At 36.5% G+C, this 20,937-nt stretch overlaps 1 protein-coding gene across 1 annotated transcript in view; it reads right to left on the reverse strand.

The window, feature by feature from the left end:
* Positions 1-20,937, reverse strand: part of CEP192 (centrosomal protein 192) — a 56,883-nt gene that overhangs the window by 21,079 nt on the left and 14,867 nt on the right. Inside the window, exons 15-31 of the mRNA XM_036404486.2 lie at positions 18,720-19,737; positions 18,481-18,604; positions 17,219-17,390; positions 14,372-15,251; positions 13,100-13,248; positions 11,208-11,438; positions 9,657-9,782; positions 9,137-9,271; positions 8,882-8,945; positions 8,082-8,221; positions 7,866-7,958; positions 6,933-7,048; positions 5,262-5,438; positions 3,390-3,480; positions 2,503-2,679; positions 1,721-1,981; positions 1,398-1,507 (exon numbers count right to left, since the gene is read on the reverse strand). Coding sequence (XP_036260379.1) covers positions 1,398-1,507; positions 1,721-1,981; positions 2,503-2,679; positions 3,390-3,480; positions 5,262-5,438; positions 6,933-7,048; positions 7,866-7,958; positions 8,082-8,221; positions 8,882-8,945; positions 9,137-9,271; positions 9,657-9,782; positions 11,208-11,438; positions 13,100-13,248; positions 14,372-15,251; positions 17,219-17,390; positions 18,481-18,604; positions 18,720-19,737 — 4,064 coding nt within the window. The remainder of the gene's footprint in view (positions 1-1,397; positions 1,508-1,720; positions 1,982-2,502; positions 2,680-3,389; positions 3,481-5,261; positions 5,439-6,932; positions 7,049-7,865; positions 7,959-8,081; positions 8,222-8,881; positions 8,946-9,136; positions 9,272-9,656; positions 9,783-11,207; positions 11,439-13,099; positions 13,249-14,371; positions 15,252-17,218; positions 17,391-18,480; positions 18,605-18,719; positions 19,738-20,937) is intronic.

Here is a 20,937-nt window from a genome sequence, read left to right on the forward strand (position 1 = left end):
TAAGGAACTTGGGGCACAAGCTGGCAGATGAGGCAGAGTACTCATTTCACATTCCTGCCTTTAAGTCCTAAATCATGCTCTCATTCTAGTGCACAATTATAGAATGGGGTTGGACTGGCTTGGAGAACTCAGTCATTGCAAGACATACACATCTCTTTCAAGTTATCAAGGGAGATTTTAGAAAAACTCCAATCAAGAAACCAGCTAGACCACTACTTTCAAGAACAATATGCCAGCCTGCTGACCAATAAAATCAACAAGTCATTTTGCATACATAACATCCACAATCTGAATTTAAAAAATGAACTTTCCAACAATAGCTATGTAGTTGTATTCAGCTTCTACATGGGTTTTCTGTTGATCTGTAGACTAAAAGTGTTCCCAGTACTTCATCCTTTTAAGGAGGATTCCAAGATAGAGAGCATTGCCTCACACAAAACAATTCATACAAAAAACCAGGAACAAGCATCTTCTAAGATATCTAAAATAAGCCAGTTTCCTACCAAGGTCAGGAACTCAGCTATTCTGTAAGCTTTTTATTCAAAGCCACGCAGTTAAATCCAGACATGTTTAACACTTCATTTGGATAAGAATATACACAATGACTTTCATAAATTGTCAGGCAATAGCATTTAAAATCAATAATGAAATAATGCTGTTTTGAAGTTTTGCACTGAATTATGATTATCAGCACTTACTGCTCTACCTAGTCTGAACATTCTGCATTACACTGAACCCCATGGACAGCACAAGTAACAAGTGCAGCTTCTGTCACTGAAGGCAGAATATGCCATTTCTGCGTGTTTGAGTTACACAAACTGAAATGCAGAATAACATGGCCACTATTTAAGATCAGCAAGGTATTCTCAACAAGTTTCCTTAGTGTGTCATGAGCATATGTGGATGTTATTTTTCTCATATACACACCTACTCAAACACATTCTTTGTCAACAGAAGTCAGCAAACCAAGACATGAACTTTGTTTGAAACTTAAGACTCCTGGATTTCAGCACTATTCTTTTCATGAGCCTTTTCTTTAAAAATTAAAGTTGCATACACATTAGAAGAGATACCAAGACAGAACACAGATCTCTTTCAATACATAAAAGAAAACATTTCCCCAAAACCCAACACACTTGAATTTAAGTAAGTTAAAACAGAATAAAATCCTTAACTAGGATTCTAGCTACAGTATGTAAGCAAAGCCATAAATGAACAAACCCCCATCAACAACTTACACGTGCAAGGCTTGCTAGATCACTACATATCATCATCATATTTTAGCTTGTTCTTGCTCTTTTTGGAAACACATTAAAACCATGCTTGTGGCAGCACATACCCCTAGCTTTAACTCCTTATTAAACATCTGTCTGTTCCAACAGCAAAGCACATCTCACCTACGATACTGCTGCCTAGAAACTTCATCTCCCCAAAAGAGACATAGTGTTGATACCAGCATGCTTGGAGAGAAGTTCTTTTCCATTGGATTCCATGTTACAGTGATCACCTGATAAAATAAATAGACAACACACTGAGGAAAAAAAAATCTTAATGTTTGCATTAATGTTTGGACTATGAGACAACAGATTACTACAATAAAAGTGATACAGGACATAACAAAAAATAGGCAAGATTTTAATAAAGAACTGGTCAGACATTTTCAATGATGACATTTAATTTAAATTCATAACATTTGCTCAAAACAAAGCACTGTACTTACTTCGTGTGTCCCTTCTCTTAGTACAAACTGCTCTGGAGACACTCTCATAACCTGAGGATCAATCACTGTTTTTGTGTGCAGGTTTCCCAAGCACAGCACTTTAACATAGGCAGCCCGGGAACCTGTGTTTCTCACGTGGAAAGAAGCTTTCTGTGATCTTGCAGACAATGAGCCTTCCAGTGTAACCAAGAAACTATCTGACAATTTTTTAACATTTTCTAAAATTATATTGCTTGTTCCTCCATATCCAGATAATGGTATCTGGGAGAGAAACAAAACCCGCCATCAAAAAAAAAGTCCTTCAAATGAAAGAAGCTTCTTAGTAAAACACATTTATGTACAACTATGGTAAACTATATAGATTTACAGAAAAACAAATGAAAATGTTAAAAATGTGAACTGAAAAGCCCTTGCAAGAAATAGAAAAGCTTAAATTTACTCAATCATTTTCAAGTTCTACTTCCAAGTTTGTTTAAGATCTACCTATAGAACAAGACAAATTCAGATTTTTTAACACTTCTAGAGTTAAAATCTTAGGCTACTTTTAATATAGTACATCAAATATTTCATCATTCTCAAAGGACAGAATTATATGCAAAATTGATACTCATGTTCAAAGCATAAAATTTAGTGCCCATATGACTTTAACAAGTATACAGATGTCCATAATATGTATCTTGAATTTTCAGGTTTTTGACAGAAACACCTATTCGATGCTAGATTTTCAATAATTATGAAAAAAGTACATTTAAAATTTTTCGAAGTTATGTTGGGACTCTTACAGTAAACTTAATTCCTGGCTTTGATTGAATCCCCAGCTGTTTGATTTCCAGCTTTGCAAAGCAGCAAGTTACTCGAGTGGGTGTAAACATCAGGTATATGTTAGTATCTTCTTTGGGACGCATTCTGAGCTCCCAGTTACTGGTTAAGCGTTGCTCTGATCCAAATATACTTTGCAGCTATAAAAAGAAAGACATCAGAACTGAGTGACTATAATAGAAAAAAATATGGCAGTAAAACTTATTACATTAGGAAGGAAGAATCAACCTCTTTGAACTCCATTAACTTCTCGGACAATGGCATATTTAAAGTTGTAATGCTTAATATGCAATGAAATGACAAAGTCCAAGATGCTTTATATTCCCATAATGAACATGTCAATGCCTCTCAGTTTAGACAGATTTTTTTGTCCTCAATCCCCAACCTGTCAAGGCTGAACTTTACCAGCAGTACATGAATTCTCTGTCAGTATAAGATTTTAAATTTTAAAAATCTGAACATTTGAGGGAAAAGGGGATATAAGTCAATGCAGGTTACATAACAAAAAGACCCATTAGCCATGGTAATTCCTAAAGGCTAATTCCAGTTTTTCTATCCTCATCTAGACTCCCTCCTGCAAGAAGGGCCATTGATGGACCACTCCACCACGTACTGACTCTGCTGTGAAAGAGCGGCTTAGAGAGCTGTAAAATGAGCTCCAGTTTGCTCCAGCACTCCTATTTCAGCGGCTCCCAAGGATACCAGTGCAGCTCAAGCTCTGCTACCACACTCATCTTGGCAGTCTCAAAACAAATACAGGCTGCTAACACTTCAGGGCAAAAACATTTTCATTATAAACATAGCCTGGTAAGTGTCATAAACACTAAAGAGAAATTTTAATGGCAGGCACCTGAAAGGAGTCTTGATCCTGGCCTCTTATCAACAATCTTAAATGCTGGGTCACAGATGGAGAGTCATTTCTTAGAATTAACTTCTTCTGTCTGAAAAATACATTTGGTTAGATTTTACAGCAAATACAAATTAACTGCATATATTAATTCATGGAAACAATGGAACTGGGACAGTCAATTTTGAAGTAATTTAATGGAAAAAATCACCTCTTGGAGCAATAGAATATGTTAAATAAAAAGTTATTTCTGTATTATCAAACTTACACATCCTATACTGTTATACACCAAAACACACAAATACTCATAGCAAAACAATCCCCAAATATACATATATATTAAAAAAATATATACTTTTCTGAAGTTCAAGTATTGTACTTAACAGCCTGAACTTTCAAAGAAACCAGCAATTGTATCAATACAAAAACTCCATTAAAATCCCCACTTCAGGACACAGTTATGATGAGATTATCCAGAGAGACTTAGTTATGCAGAAACAAATTCTCGTGAGTTGTCTGGCCCAGATTCACAGGAACAGTTGTAAAGAACTAATTCAGGATAACTTTTCCTTCTCATGTACTTCTCAATGTAATAGCAACACAAATTTACAGTGCCTTAACAGAATCAGGTTGATTGAAATATTTTTTTTCTCTGTGATACATCCTAGCATTGACCAGGCTTCTGGTATTCAGAGCTTTCCTCAGCAGAGGTAGGAAACATCTCCAGCAAGAGCAAGTGCCTTTGTCATTTTAACAAGTCAAAAAACATTGGCAGATGAATTTGACAAACCCTAAAACTGCTACAACATAAGAGAACAGATCATGCAGTTGGAATTAAAGAGGAGGACAGAGAGAGCAAAACCTCTCTCTATCAACACTAGCAGACACTCTTTTGTACTCTGTTGAAACAAAATAACAGAAATAATTTCAGCTTCCTAAAACCAAGGGTTCCTCAATACTGTTTTACAAGAGGAACAGAAAATAAAAACATTGCAGCATAAAGTAAAGAAGTAGTAATTCCCAAACACCAAATAAGCAAAACTACTGTTAGAAGCACACTACACCTTATCAAACCAGAAACACAGAAACGCAGCTATCAGAAACAGTTCTTGGATACAAACATGGATTGATTTTAAACCACCAGGAACATCATTAGAGTCCTCAAAAAGTTCAGTATCAACCAACAGTGGATTAGTCCTTCAAGTAGTAATTACTAAAGTTCAGAGATCTGCAAAACTTGCAGACTTTACATATAAAAGAATTAAAGAATATCCTAACAATTAGGAACAGTTTCACTAAAGCATAGAATACTGAACCTGTAAACTTGAAAATAGAAAAGTGTGGACAAGAAGTAGTCTGAAGGATAAAACAATGCAAAATTAGGGGCAAAACAGATTCTCCACATTAGAAGTTTTAACCCTGAAATACATTCAAATCAATCAAGAGTTCATGCTATTCAGATGGTCAAATTACATTACACAGACTGGACTCTGTTCCTTGTCATGGATGAGATGAAGCATAATTAATCTCTAGCAAGAGATAGGTATCAAAAGAACCAACAGAATTTTTCCATCAACTTAATTGAAAAATACTTTTCTCCTCATTTCTACTTACATGACACACTAAACTTACAGAACCAGATATTCTAATCATAACTGAAGTCCTCAAGAACACACAAAGCTCCAACAAGATCAGTTTGTTTCCAAAACTTTCGTGCACAAGAAAAATAATTGCAATATACTGCTTCTTTCACTTGAGGCACAGAACAAATTACTGCCAATTATCAATGTGAATGGGAAATTTTATTTCAAATAAGTGCAATATAAAATACTTAGCATGATATTCTATATGAACAGCTGTCCAACTTATACTTACACTGATGATCCAAGTGATACTGCTCCCCAGGCAATGAACTGCTTGTTGGAGAGGATGGGTGGAATGTCTGAGCACCCAGCAGGTGTAGACACAGGCCTGTTTTGCCCAGATTCTACCTCACCTTCTATCGTCACTTCAAACCGAGGCCCAGATGGCAGCACAAGGATTTTCAAGATACTTGAAAAATAAATGCATAAATTTAAATCCCACAATTGAACAAGATTAGCTGATGAAATCAAAACATAACTGAAAAAATATTACAGATAGGCATTTTAAAAACTAACTTCTTAAGGCAAAAATATAAACACTTCTTTTTATTTTATTACAAAGGCCAGCTTTAGGTATAGCCCTACATTTACATCCTTTGGGCTGTAAGTACATATGCCTCACATATCTCACACAGTCTTCTGGGTATTTCATCTGGAAATTATTCAGATAAATATTTCAGAGACTACAGATCAAAAGTATTTTTGGTCCATACTAATTTCTAATTATTTTGACACACTAATTTTAGAAAGAAACAAAGTCTGACTGTAGATTAAAGAGATGCCTTTTGAATGCCATAAGAAACTTTACTGAATTTTGACAAGTGTGAGATAACCAGGAGCACCAAGGAAGGAAATCTGGCTTTTAAATAATAGCCTGAATCATTTGTTATAGCACAGAGAGATTTCAAGTCAAGAAAAAAAACCTCAAGAACCTCCATTGTAGCTGTCAGTGAATCCCTATGATGCCTGCTGACAAAGCCCTGAATCCCATCAGCAGGGAACATGGACCCTGGTTACTGCCTCAGTTAGCTTATTAGTCTTTAGGCAGCACTTGGACATAGATTACCAAGTTTCCAATCCTCCTGAGTACCTCAAGCCTGTAAAAATTCAAGCTATCCAATAGGATCATACTGTCACTAGCACAGAACTTCATTGTTTAATTTAAATGCACTGGTGAGACCTGGTTAAGTTAGCCAGTGAACTGAACATATTTTGAAGATACTCCTTTGTCCATTCTTGCAGAAACTGGAAATCATGTAGCAAGAGGGAAAGCTGCTCTGGAGAAATGAGTCATTGCCAAAGACTCTCACATGACATCCTAATTGTCACTTGAACCAATCAAGTTTATTTTGCAGAATGAAGTTCAACAGGAGCTAATGAGCAAAACTATGAATGCTTCATCCATCTGCAAAAGGAACTTGAACATTAGTGTTGTACAGAACATACTTTTATTTGATTACAGCAGACAAATAAATACTTGGGATCCTTATCTGTTCTTGACATTTTTCACATGTAAAACAGAAATAACATTTCCCTTGCCTCAGCAGAGAGAAAGAGGGAAGCAACTGAAGGGGCTGCTGAAGGTAAGTATTTTGAAGCTTTGCTGTACTTTTGAAATAATTACCAGATAAAGAGCCACAGGGATTTACTCTATTTAAACTAAACAAGTCTTAGAATATTTCTTGATAGGAAATGTTATCTATTCATTTTGCTATACACACCTGTAGGAGGGAGATATTCTATAGAAAAGGTGAACATTAACAAAAATCCTTTTGTAATGGATGAGAACTCTCATGAGAACAACTGAAGTCAAAAACTCTCATATGGGTGAAACCTTCAATTTGTTCATTACCTTAAGGTCAAAAGTAGTTTAACACATGCAGCACAGAATCAGTTATATTACCTTTCTGTAGTTGTTCTGCTTTTTGGAAAAAACTGGACAGTCACTACTTGTTCTTCTCCAGGAAAAAGGAAAAGGTCCTCAGGTTTAACAGCAAAGCAGCTGCCCTGATCTGATGTCTGAAAGCAGGCAAAGGAAAAAGGGAGGGTTAGTTACCTATTTTTTTAAGGGATTAAATACTTCTACAAAATGTAATACAATTTGGTTCTGCACCTGTTTTACATGCAATGCAGACAATCTGAATACACCTGGAGTCATCAACACTTTATCAATCAGCACCCAGTACCATCACTTAATGTGGCATTTGTGATAGGGGTCATAGATCCTATTTCCATGGCCTCTGATCTTAGAAATGATGGGCCAACACATCTCTTTTTGTAAAATGGAACCAACTGCTCCTTCTGTTGACTTTGAAATGTAAGTTTCAAATGTGGTTAGTTATCTTTCAGTCTGGAACCACACTTTCCATAGATTCTCAAAAAAGTCAAGTAAAGACATTGCGTATCTGAAAAGAACTCACTTGGAGTTGGCAAGATGTACACTAAAAACTACTGCAGTTTTGTTAGAAAATACAGATGTTTCCCAATGCTAATATTCATCTTTGCCTTAAGCAGGTTTTACCAGCTAACTAACACCTGCTGTGCAGCACAGGCTTCACTACTTTTACATATAACAAATATTTTAGCTAAAATTTAGTAAAAATCATAAAAGTATGTTTGTTATAACAAATAAAACTGAAGTTGAGCAAAAGAACACCCATAAGCTTTTTCTAAAAAAGTAAGCAAATCTCTTTGCCATTTTTCATTCCCTATATGTAAATTTGTGACGTTTTTATTAAACCACAGAGCTGAGCTAAAATCCCAAGGCTCAGCTCTAGCTTCAGTACAATGTGAACAGCACAAAAATCATGATTTCAAGAGGGAAAAGCCAACCTACCTGAACTTTCAAATGTACACTAATGTTTCCAGAATTTACCAATGGCAGCTGCTGCTTGACTGTTGAATCCACACTAGCAGACAGACATATTTTCTGCAAAAATAAAGTAAGTGTATATCTGTATATATACATATATAATAAAACCAAACATTACAAAAGTAGGAGGCTAGGAGAGGCAAACTGTTCTTGAAATACAGTTTATAAATACACACAAACCTGTAAGTCCTTTGGAATACGTATCCTTGCTGTTCCAGCTCTTGCTCTGAGAAAAATACTTTTAATCACAGTGCTAGGTCCTGGACTATCCACTTCCACATCCACTCTTGCCAGGAACTCCTCTGCTGGACCCAAGGAATCTAGGAACAATTTCATGAGTAGCAAAAGCAAGTGTGCCAACAGCAAAGGCCATTCCTATAGATGCACACCTCACTTCAGCTACTCTTCAATCTTAACATATTAATGGAGTGAGAATAACAGCTCTCCCATTACTCCTGCAACACTTTTTTTCCTCTTTAAAATAAAGTCTCACAGGACCTTATTTAAGAGTTTTACCTTTTTGTCATATGTGACTGAAATTGTCACTAATGCAAACAAAAAAACTCATCCTACCACACAAGCTGAGCTAGTTGATATATATACTATTTTCTATTCAGCAAGTCAGAACAACTCAGAGATTTCTTCAAATTTATTATCTATTTTGCAATTAATGCAATGTTTTCTTAAGTGATGCTTAACTCCTTTTACTGAGGGAATTAAACACAAATTCCAGGCATCTTGCAGTACAAGCTTTGTACAGCTTCATACTTAAGTAAAAATGTCCCTGGTAATATATAAAGGATTAAGAGACACAGAGACATTCTGCCTCCTACAGTTACTAAAAATGAATATGATACCTGAAATATTAGCAAACACAAACCAAACATGGTTTCAAGTTTGCAGCCTGTTCCTGCAATTCTAAAACGTATGCATTGAAAGTCAAATCTGTTTTAGCCGAAATGAAAATCAAGTTACTTTACCTGAAGAAGAAATTTGTTTCTTAGGTGCATGGAACAGAACCCAAACTGTTAAAGCTTCAGGATCCTGAAAAAGAAATTGGTTGACTCACCTTAAGGAAGGGAGAAAATTATTGAGAGGAGAAAACAAAACTCCCTCAAAACCTGAACATGCAAAAGGTGTGCTGCCCAAAAATCATTACTGTGAACTCAAATATTCAGCACTGTCATTTCAGACAGCAAGCAACAAGAAGAATTGACCAACTACAAACTACTCACTTGCCCATCATAGCTTGCATGTATCACATGGTTTACAACTGATGGAGCTGCTGTCTGGGAAACTGCATCCATTTGTTCATTAGAAGTATTAACAGGTTCCTTGGAAAAGGTGAAGCATCTCCAGGCTACTGCATTCTGTCAAAAAAAGAAAAGTATTACAAGTATTAAATCTCTTATTGTCAGTAACAGCAATGCTGACAAAGCTGAGAAATGCAAGACAAGTTTTGAATGATCCAAGTGGCTTGGAAAAAAAAAGAATCAAATTTAGGCTGTAGCTTTGAAACATGAAACAAAACCCCACACACCTATCCCGGAAGCATTTTTATTGGTACCATTACAGCAGAATCAAATAACCACCCTGCAAAAACTATTTATTTCCTGACTAACAAAAGACTTCTTGGGAAGTCTTACATCGAGTGTCCAAGATATATTTTTTAATGATATGCAACAAAGTGTTTGGGTACTAAAATTCAGTATCACAAGATGTTAACTCTCACATACAGAAGTTTATTGTACTTACTGCGTTAATAATAAGTCTAATTGGCATAAAAGCATGGGTTTTGTTGATAAGTTTTAGGGGAAGAGCCTTCAAACTGCCAAAAGGCAAGTCACCAAAATCCAGGCAATCTCCTTTTCCTGTTTCCACCTGGTTTTAAAACAAAGCAGAACTTAGAAGAAAGGAAAACCTTCAAAACACCCTACCCTACAAAAGTACCAGGATGTTATTCATCTATTCCACCCTCTTAACACTATATCCACATCAAATACAAACTATTACAGTCTAAGAATCGTGTTTTCTTTGATATTAGAAGGGGTTACAGCCAATTGGCTATCTCCCATGCATTTTACCTCAATCAATTAAGCCAATTTTAGTGCAATGTTTATCCACCAAAATCCAGCATACAACCAAGTTATTTTGGATAATTCAAATTAAAAGTAAATTTAAACCATGATTATTGCTAGCAAGTAAGAAATGTCAGTTTTAGATAGTTAAAAACACATTTCAGCAAGTTGAAAGTTAAGAAAATAAGGGACAGTTAATTTTTGCTAGCTTAAAAACACTTAAGTGTAATGATCTGCAGCAAAATACAGCTTTTATTTGGTTCTTTTTCCAATCTCAGGAATGTAACAACATGCAGAGATTGAGCACAAGGTTTACATTTTATTTGAACATGACACAAGTTTGAATATACTATGAATAACATGGAGAATGGACTACACGTGAAAAAATAAAAAATGCATTAAAAATAAATAAAAATTTATGGAAGAAGCATTAAAAATTATACCCATTTGTGTGCATTCATTACTTCAAACACATAATTAGTCCAAAGCAAGTTAAAAGACCACCATAAATGAAAAGAAAATGTCCACTGTGGCTGATGACTGAAAATTTTACTTCTACCAACTGTGTCACAGACTACCATGAAATTTGTTCAAGAACCTCAAAAAGTACCATCAAGCCTTTTTATGCCTGTCCATACTCTTAAATCTAGAACTATATGAAGCCACATTTAATTATTAATGTCACACTCTCCCAACTGGTTGTTCTTCATGATAAGACACAAGACAAATGCACTTTACACATGCACTTAGTTTTAATTTTTAATTAGTCCAAAATGAGAAAATATTCTCTAAAATTATAATCAAGCTAGTGGTATTGAGAAACCAAGACAAAGCCTACTTGATGTAAAAAATAAAGAAATCCTTACAATTGGAAATAAATGCTTTTTGTTACAATAAATTTCCAATCCAACACAGCAGATACCTAGTAAACATCAGATGTTTAAGGTCTTAACAATGAAAAAGTAATGCCCAGTCTTTTAACAACAAAAAAGTAATTTTAAATTTATTCTTTCCACACAGAAGCCTTCATTTCTAGCTGGCTGCTTTTGCACAACTGGAACTTCCCAGATAACAATATGCTTCTCAAAAATTTCCTCTATTCCCACTCAAAACATATGAAATTCCAGGTTTCTTTGAGGAGCAACCTTGCAATCCTATTATTTTCCAGTGTCATTAAATTATTCATAATATTGCAACAATGAAAGACCCACAATAAGCAGCAACTTACTTCTAAATTAGGATTTTCAGCAACTGCTGTCAGAACTACCCTGCTTGCCAAAGCTTCTGCCTGAACGATTGTCTCGGCATCAGCAGAAACCGGCCAAGATGAAACATTGAGGATACACTGGAAGATCCCCGAGCGGGAAGGTAAGAAAAGTATTTTCAGGTCGTTGGTAGAGTAGGGTCCTACAATGGTTTTATTCTTGAAAACCAAACATGGGTATTTCATAGGATCCATCTGAAAAACAAAAAATACCTGTCATTTTCAAACAGGCCTTTTACCAGAAGACATTTCCTTTCCAAATACCATGGTTATCTGGCTGCTTAACGCAGACATTTTGTATATAATTTTTCTCCATTTAATTAATGCATCTTCATATCCATGGCCCATTTGCATCTTGCTCAACTGCAGGCCTTTACTTTTAATTTAAACAGAAAGGCAACCTGAAAAATGCTGAGGTTTCTTTCTACCATCTAGCCAAAGATTGACACTGGGAAAATTATTAAGTAAAACCCTAATTTTTGAGAAAGAACACCAGCGTATCTCAGAGTTGACTGAAAAAACATTGGTTTTAATCACACTGTGCAAACAATTGCCTATATTTATTCATGGAAACAACTGTAAAGCAATTTCATTTTAAAAAATCACCTCTTGATCCAACAGAATCACTGGTTACAGGAGCTGCAGAAAAGCTCTATGAAGCTGATTAGAAAATTATGCAACAAATCCTTATTCTCATATACACACACAGACATATATATATATATATATATATATATATATAAAAATACACACACCCACACACACAGGAGCACACAGAATTGTGGCCTGATGTTCTTTAAAGAGGAAGCATTCTAAGAAAACAAGATCAAAACCAGAAATCATACTCCTGGAAAGGCACATGCTACATCTGCTCAGGAAGAATATACCTGAGAGATGTGATCAGGATTTCTAAGACTTCTAAGATGCAATATTTAAAGCAAATAATTGTCTGCTATTCCTCAGTAATATGGACCAAATAAAAACAGCATGAACCATATCTTAAAAAATAAAAAAGCAGTACTTGATACAATCTACAGCTGAACTGAACTGTGGACAACATTGCATTGCATTTTCCAACAGATGAGCTAGATAAAGAGCACTATACCAAAAACTAGTAAGAACAAAAATAACAGCTAACTAAAGTTACCAGGTATCAAACTGCCAGAAGCTCAGAGTATCCTATGCTTGTTCTGTTGTTATCTTCTTCTCTATTAAGTGTATTCATCAATAAAAGAAATTAAATCCTTCTGATGGACCTTGAATCTAACTCATTCTCAAGTTCTCAAGATATTTTACTTCTGGAACTATTAGTATGATAACAGAATTATATAGAATTTAACAAAATTGAAGTGCAAGACAGCCAACGTATGGCCTACAAGCTACCTACAACCCACAGAACAACCCATCTAGCTTGAAGCCTGCTCTAGAAGGCTTCTAAAAAGCCTGCTCATTTTCCATCACTCAAGATCTCCTGATTTCAAGAAAAAGAGGAGCAAACTGACAAAAATGTTTTTGCAGTAACAGTCCTCAGCATGGATGTTTTCTGGCCTAGGGTTGACTTTTCTTGCATACACAAAGGTGGGAATGAATAACCCATAAACTCAAACCTTCCACATTTCATGCACACAATATAATTCTACAGATCAATAACCTCATGTGGCATTTACCTCACAAAGTCTGCTTGCTGGAGGAAGTCAGGTGGCCTGGCTAAAGAAAGTAGCATTGCTTTTGTGCATATTAACGATAAAACAGGGAAGAAAATCACAGATCTGTAAAGATGGTCTTAATTTTACATATGATATCTGGTAAGATGACAGTATTATGACAGTTTTATGAAAAAGAAAAAAATCTCTTACCCTTTCCCCATTAACTGAAACACTGAGTATCCCAATGTTGACCTGCAACCACCGGTCAGTTGGATTATAAACACTAAGAACCGTCTGAGATGCAATTCCCACACAACAGGCATTAGGGAACTTCAGTTCTTCTGGGACTTTTATATGTCCTTTGGAAGAAAATATGCTCCTGTTAGTTACAAGTACTCAGAAGCAAATCAGCACTCAGGCTGGCACCAAATTTGTGAACTCATCTGAAAAATGCCTCATTATGGTGAGGAAATGTTTGACTCCTACAGTTCTCATAAGGATATTTTCCATAAGCATGAAATTTGAAATTTCAATCATTTCTAATTTGCACATTAAAGTTCTACTGTCACACAAACAAATATTTATGGAAATGGCAAATTCCATACAGACCCACAAAGTATATTTATATATACACCTAATATAAAACACTCAGTGGTCACAATTTAATCAGCACTAGCCTAACTCAGAAAATTTGAACATTACTATTACAAAATCTTGTTAGTATAAAAATAGGTAAGGAGTATTTCACTATTTTAAAATGCACTAAGATCAATGACTTGGAACAATCAATAAACAAGCTCTAAACTGTCACAGATTCAAATCTTCAACCCCACTAGCTTGTCATCTAGGCTGAAAGAATTAGCCAGAAAAAAAAAATACAGCAAGATTGTAGCTTAAAATAAGTTTTTAAAATTAAACAGTAATTTGGGTTGCTTAGGTTTAGAGCTAAGCCTAGATACAAAGTAAGAGCAGAAAGGACAGAGGACACTTGGCAGCTTGTCTTTTCCTTCATAACCAGCAAACAGTTTCAACCTCTAAGGGGTTCAAACTTCTTATGAGTTTTGGCCTTCACTGACTGCTAATACCAAATTAGGCAGGAAATAGAAATGTCCTCTACTTTCCAGATAAAATACAATGGAATTTCAAGAGCATGACTTGTCTTGGCTAAAACTGCAGCTAGGATTTCTCTTCCTCCTATGAAAGGTAGTTCTAGATCCTTTACACAAACACAAAACTACTTAATATTGAAGAATGCTGAAATTCTGAGAAATGTTTTTAAGACCATTGGGGGAGCTCTAAGAATAAACACTACATTCAGAGAATAACATTAAACAAGGAAAACTAGTAATAGGGTTTGCATAAACAATAATTGCAGTTACAATTAGTACCATCCTAATTTTATTAACTATAACTTAAGCAACATCACTATCACCATTCCTGTCCACAGATGTATTTCAAACACACTATAAAAATCACACTCACCAATACCAGGTGACTTTGACAACTCCCACTCCCTTCCCCCAGCTCCAAGAGGTTGTCCAGTACATGGTTTTACATTTAAGATATTATTATTCCATGAAGTACTGTGTAGATTATAAAGTGAAGCTGCACCCAAAAAGCCAGGACCAATATTTGGACCTAAAGGAATTCCTAACATAAGTGGATTCTCAATATGTCCTCCTGGGATACCAGAACAAGGAAGCCCTGCTGAAAGGCCAAAACCTGCAGCGTTGCAGCCATGAAAATGAGACAGAACTGCATTTCCTGGAGGTTGTTTAGCTCCCAGATGCTGTTGTGCAAATGGAGTTGTTGCAAGACAATGCCCTGTAAGCAAGGTGGGGACAGAAGAAGAAATTGCTTGACTCTCAGAGGTAGTGACATGGGATTTCACAGTTGATATATGGACATGCTGTTCACCAGATGAGTTTTGTTTGCATGGCAAACAGGTGTTTAATCCAGAATAAACAGGCAATCCTTGTCTCTGTGCTTTGTTTGTTTGATCCTGACACAGTTCTTGCGCATCCACGTTGACAGAATGTGGCAGAAAGGTGCAGAGTTTACTTGGTAAAGCCGATTTAACATGGTCTAGCTCTTCATGATTTGCTGGTACATTTGAAGGAATAAAAGGAAGCTGATTCATCCTCAGAAAGCCTTCTTTGGCCAGTTCTTGGTCCAGTACATTATGAGGTTTTCTTTGAAGACCAGCAAGTTCATTTTCTTCTTGTTCCTGGTCAATACTAAGTATTGCTTTTCTTCTATTTCTTTGACATGAGCGGTCTTCTAGATTTTCTTTTCTATGTTCCTGCAGAGGAACTGGGCTGGCCTGAATTATTGTTGTGCTCAGTTCACCAGCATTTTCATCCTAGTAAACAAATATAACATGCAGTATCACATATTTAAGAAAAGCAATAGGGTACATAAGACACACCTAATTCTGTACTGCCTGGAAACTTTCCTGTCTGATCATTATTGGGACTGCCATCCAATATAAATAATCCAGTTTGTCTTGTCTGAAGTTTTACTTTTTTAACTGTGACTCTTCACCTTGAAAAAGAAAACCTGCAGCATCAACCTGTCTGCTATCCTTAAGACACATTCTACTGGGTCTGGCTGAGATGGAGTTGATTTTCTCCACAGTGGTCTCTGTGGTGCTGTATTTTTAGATTTGTGTTCAAAACAGCATTGACAACACACCAGACATACTAGACATATTAAAAAAACCAAAAAACTGAATGGTCTTGAACCAAATCAGTAACCGAAAAGGATATGAGATGCATGAAAATGCACTGATACAGACATTTTCTTTGTGTGCTCACAAGAAATCACTGAAGTCCAGAGACCTGCCATTTTGACAGGTAGGGTATAGCTGGAATAAGCACTCATATTTACAAAGACATGCATGTAAATTAGAAAGGTTCTTCAGGTTTTATCTGTCTGTTTTTAAAATTCCATCCACAATTAGACACACTTTGGAAAGGGGGAGATGTAACAGATTCCAGATTCCACATGTGGTTAAATAGGTATGATTCATGCTGACAAAATTGAAACAGTAATCAGTATTGATACAGTAATTAATATTTGGAAATAATAAAACAGTTAAAAAGTGTAATGCCAAGAAAGAAAGGGAGAGGAGGGGTTCCACCCCCTCCACTTTCCTGCAGATGCTCAAGGCAGGAAAAAGAAAGAGATAACAGTTACTAAAAATTAACAGAAAGAAAGGAAAATCTGGTTGGGTCCCCGGAAAATGTTAATTATATGAGATTAAAGGACATCGAAGAAGAGGAGAGGCCTTCATCAGAGATGACCCCCAAGGAGTGGTGCAACCACCTGAAAGAGTGGTGGAGCATGCGTGGTAAAGGTGGTGATGAGGGCAGAGGTAAAAGTGTGATTAATCGAAAAGGGAGGAGATGGCATTGACACATGGCATAAAAGGGGGAATTTTCACTTGACAAGCTTGTACGTGAGGTGGCAGGGGTCCAAGGACCCTGCAGTCCGTACCCCATGTTTTGTTTTTTTTTGCTTATGCGCTATTATTGGAACCAAATTATCCCTTATTTTAACTAAATTATGTTATCAATATTTCAAGTGTATCCGATTTTATATATTCTAAGCTACTCAATTGAAATTGCTGCTACCTTAAATATTGTTTGGTTTTTTTGATGATGGGATAATTGGGCAAATATAACACATGAAAGCACAAATTCAGATAAAAGATTGCCAATTATTTTAATCAAGGTAAGACTGCAAGTCTGAACACAAATTTTACCCTCAGTGCACATTCTCTTCTAAACCAGTAAAAACAGTCAGAATGACTCAGAGGTAGAAAATTACAGTTTCAGTCCTGAAAAAGTAGTACAAGCTACATTATGTATTTATAAATATTTCTCCAGAAAAAAAAACAAACCAGGAAAATTATTCTCCCAACAGCTGAAGCTGAACAGCAAGGGAGCCTGAGGTATGATGAGAACAATATAGATCTTGCAAAATACTACTGGAATACTGCAGCACATTCCAAGAACAGAATGAGTTAATGAGAAACTATCGAAAAGAATTTAAGGAAAAAATACATCAACTCAAACTTTTTCAAAAGTTCCTAGTTCTTTGATTGTTTTACTATGTTTGTATTTATTGGAATGTGCGCATTTAGCACAGTTGATACCAAAACTCGAATTTCCACATAGCTCAGAAGCTGGAAAGAAGAATACCTTCTCCCTATGCACAGCACATCCTAAACTGTTTGAAAACCCTTCAGGCTTTTCTAATTTAGAATTACTTTGACCTATAAATTTTGGTTTAGGGGTAAGGGGGAGGTGCTGGCTTTTTCCTTACCCAGGATGTCTCTGGACTATGCGTCACTGCTGAGTTCTTACGGGTGCTGCCGGATGCAGAGACATAGGTTAACCTGCTCATGCTTGGACTCGAGTAAACAGACTGAGGTACCACGTTCTCTTTGCAAGGAGATTCCTGACAGTGTGATGGGTAAGTAAAGTCCACTTCAGATCTGAAAAAGAGATTCAAAATATGCCAATATTAAAAGATTTTTTTTTATTTTCTTGATGGCAGCACTAATGCTACCCATTACCTATACTATTCTAAAAGTCAACTTAATTAGCTGTTTTGTTAAATGCAGTCAGTAGAAACGAGAAATCAGCTCTCAATTAAGCTTTACAAGTTCTGGCTTTGATGTACATAAAACACATTTTCATTCTACATAAATCCATATAGGCAAAGCATCAGAGTTCCAAAACTGAACTCAGATGCTAAGGCCACAGAAGCAACACAACTTATTTAAAAAGGTGAATCAATATACTTGTATCTAACTAGATTAAAAAGTCAAATGAAATCATTTAACTCCCATCACACCATTAGGTTTCCTATTCACTGCTGAGATTCTCTTCATTTCAAATACCTGAAAACACAGGGTCTCTCAGCACTTTGCTCAACAAAAAAAGCTAACATGACAACAATTAAAGCACTGACAATTTTAACTGGACATCTTAAGAGCTATATAACATGCCTGCAAAAATACATCTTCTCCTGCACATATTAATTCCTGAGAAATGCCAGACAGCCTGCAATTCTAATAACACATACAAACACAAACAGTAGTTAAATACCAAACAATGAAGTTCAAAGTTAAGTCAGGGAAATCAGTTGCCTCATCTTATCAGATTGCACACAACCATTAGCTACTGGCCATGTTAGTGTTTAAGACTGCAAAATTAATTTAGTTGGAATCTTATGACACTTACTGTTGCTGGAACTCGTTTAAGAAACATCGTGCTTTCAGTTGCTAAGGAAACCTTAAACCTTGCACACAAGTATGTATCAAAATACAGAATAGTCAAAAGCCACACAAATATTTCTACCCACCCTCTCCCACAATAAGCAATGATACAAATCAGAGAACCAGATGAGCAAAATAGTTGTAAGTTTAAAAAACACATCTATATTGGTCTATACAATGTCCAGCTTAACGTATAATGAAGTCTTAGCCTAATAAAGATCACAGTCAACATTCAAACAAACACATGATCCCTCAACAATCCTCATGAAGCACTAATTCTTGTAACCTGCACCAAGAAATTTACCCTGAAAATGCTGTTCCAGAAGTCTCACTAGGAGAAGAGTGAATCAGAGGTGAAGTTGAAGGTCTGAAGCTACACTGCTCACCCTCCAGATTTAAGTCACCTTCAGGCAGAATGGGTTTATGCTCTGGCAAATAAACAAAATTCAAGGACCATATTTATTTATGGACAGGAAACAAGTTTACTGACAAAAAAAAAAAAGCTTTTTCAACAAATAATTGCATCTATATAGGTTTACTTACCAGTATTAGTCTGGAAAGTTGGGGACAGCTTCTCAAAAGTTACATGTTTTGCATTCCCCCTATGAGGAGTACTGGCATCCTTGCTCCTCTTCTCTGTATTTTGCTTCCTGTCATCACTGTTCAATTTCTGCACAGGCTTGGCTGCTGTAGGACTTACTGAGACATATTTACTAAATTGCTTGGCAGGTTTTAAGTTGCTGAGGGACACAGTATTTCCTGCACTTCTCTCCACTAAATCATTACACGGTTCAGGAACAGCATTTGCTGCTTGATCTACTGTTTCTCTATCTTCCCCTATACTACATGCATTAGTGAGATTGCTGTTCTGGTAAGCAAGCAGATTTCGCTGTGCCACTTCCAGTTTTGCTGCTGAGAGAATTCCACATGTGTGGGCTTCATTTTCATTAAGTGTCTCTGATCTAATATCAGCATCCATTGACTGTAAATGTTTACGATTTACCAAATCTGACAACTTTTCTGAACACCGAATATTATCTGCAATTACATCTCTGTGGCTGGCAACACCAGACAGACTAGAAAAATTCTGACTGTCACTTTCTTCATCAAGATAATCAAGCAATCGCTTCTCTATCCCTTGCTGTTTGCTGTGATTATTGATCCAGTCTTCTGCAAAAGCATCCTTATGTTTCTCTTTACCCACTAAAAAGGTATCAGATGTAAGGTTCTGGACAGATGCTTCATGTTTCATGACACTCTCGTATTCACTTTCACATCTGTTCTCATCTGTTTTTTTGAGGTATTTTTCCATATCAAATGCACTATTTTCCTCATTGCTGGATAATGCCTCATTAGCAGAGAGTTCAGCCTCTTTAACAGCTCCAGGAAGGACACGTGTTCTTTTACTTTTATTGGAGAGTGCCATCATCATAGCAGCTAGATGGGAAGGTTCAGCACTGGAGGAAGCATTAGCAATAGCATCTGCAATTGTGCTGATACTCAAGACAGAGTCAGAATGATTAGACAAGCTATCCTCAAACTTGCCTTTATGAATTCCATCCTAGAACAAAACAAAATTAGTTAAGCACCACGGCAAAAGAAATTTTGTTTAGTGTTTTGTTTTGTGTTTGCATTTCAGGATATGGCAATATATTAACACTCTTCATTGATGCATTTTTAACCACCTGTCTAGAAGGAACACTGCAATAGGCATTCTCATTCTCCTATTTTTTTAAGTCTACTTCACAAAGGCTTTTCTAGATTAAATAATAATAATAATAAATAATTCTGCCTTCTACTAGGAAGCCTTAGTTCCTGTGAAACTTTAAAATCCTAAAATGCTCTATTTAGTTCAGTTGAAAGAACTGGGAGGAAAATCCTATCAGGGACAAACAGCAGAGAAGTTAGTTACCATGACCAAATATACAGTAACTTCTAATTTAACTGTAAATCATCTGCCTCTGCAGAGAGAAGACACAGCTATTCCTACAACTTCTTCTATTACTCAAGTCTGATTTCTTCTTTAGTTTTCACATTGGCTATTCTTAGCAAAGGACACAGAGCAGGTAGACAGTTGGAAACTGGGCTCTGGACCTTTCTGTCTCTCTCAGACAGACACAGACTCAGGAAGAATTGAAAACACCTGTCCTCCTGTAGATACACATGCATGAATTAACAACATCCTCATCAAAAGACAGACAAAGCACAGAGCATACACGTACACCATGACTGGACTGAAAACAAGCTGAACTGCCAGGCTCAAAGGGCAGATCAGAAGCACCCAAGTCCCTCAAGAGGCCAGTCACTCACTGGTGGAGCATCCTGAGGATCAAGACAGGGGCCAGTACCATTCAACAACTTCAATAATGATGTGGATGATTGGGCACCTTCAGCAAGTTCCATCATCATACAAAACTGGGAGGTGTGGCTAATAAGCCAGCTGTCATTTAGAGGGACCTCAACAGGATGGAAAGATTGGCTGAGAAGTTCAAAGGGAAATGCCAAGACCAACACATAAGGAGGAATAACCCCAGGCTCTGTACAGGCCCTGGGCCAACCAGCAGGAAACCAGCTTGGCAGAAAAGGACTTGAGGGTCCTGGCAGACAGGAAGTTGACCACAAGCCAGGCAAAGAAGATCAACAGCATCCTGGCCTGCATTAGGAGGAGCGTTGACAGCAGGCTTAGGGAGGTGACACAGACAGGAAAAGTAGGTATCAAGGACTACCAAAGCAAAAAGACACTTTTTTCAGACTTGCACCA

This window comes from Molothrus ater, chromosome 1 (assembly GCF_012460135.2).
Source record: "Molothrus ater isolate BHLD 08-10-18 breed brown headed cowbird chromosome 1, BPBGC_Mater_1.1, whole genome shotgun sequence".
NCBI classification, from domain to species: Eukaryota; Metazoa; Chordata; class Aves; order Passeriformes; family Icteridae; genus Molothrus; species Molothrus ater.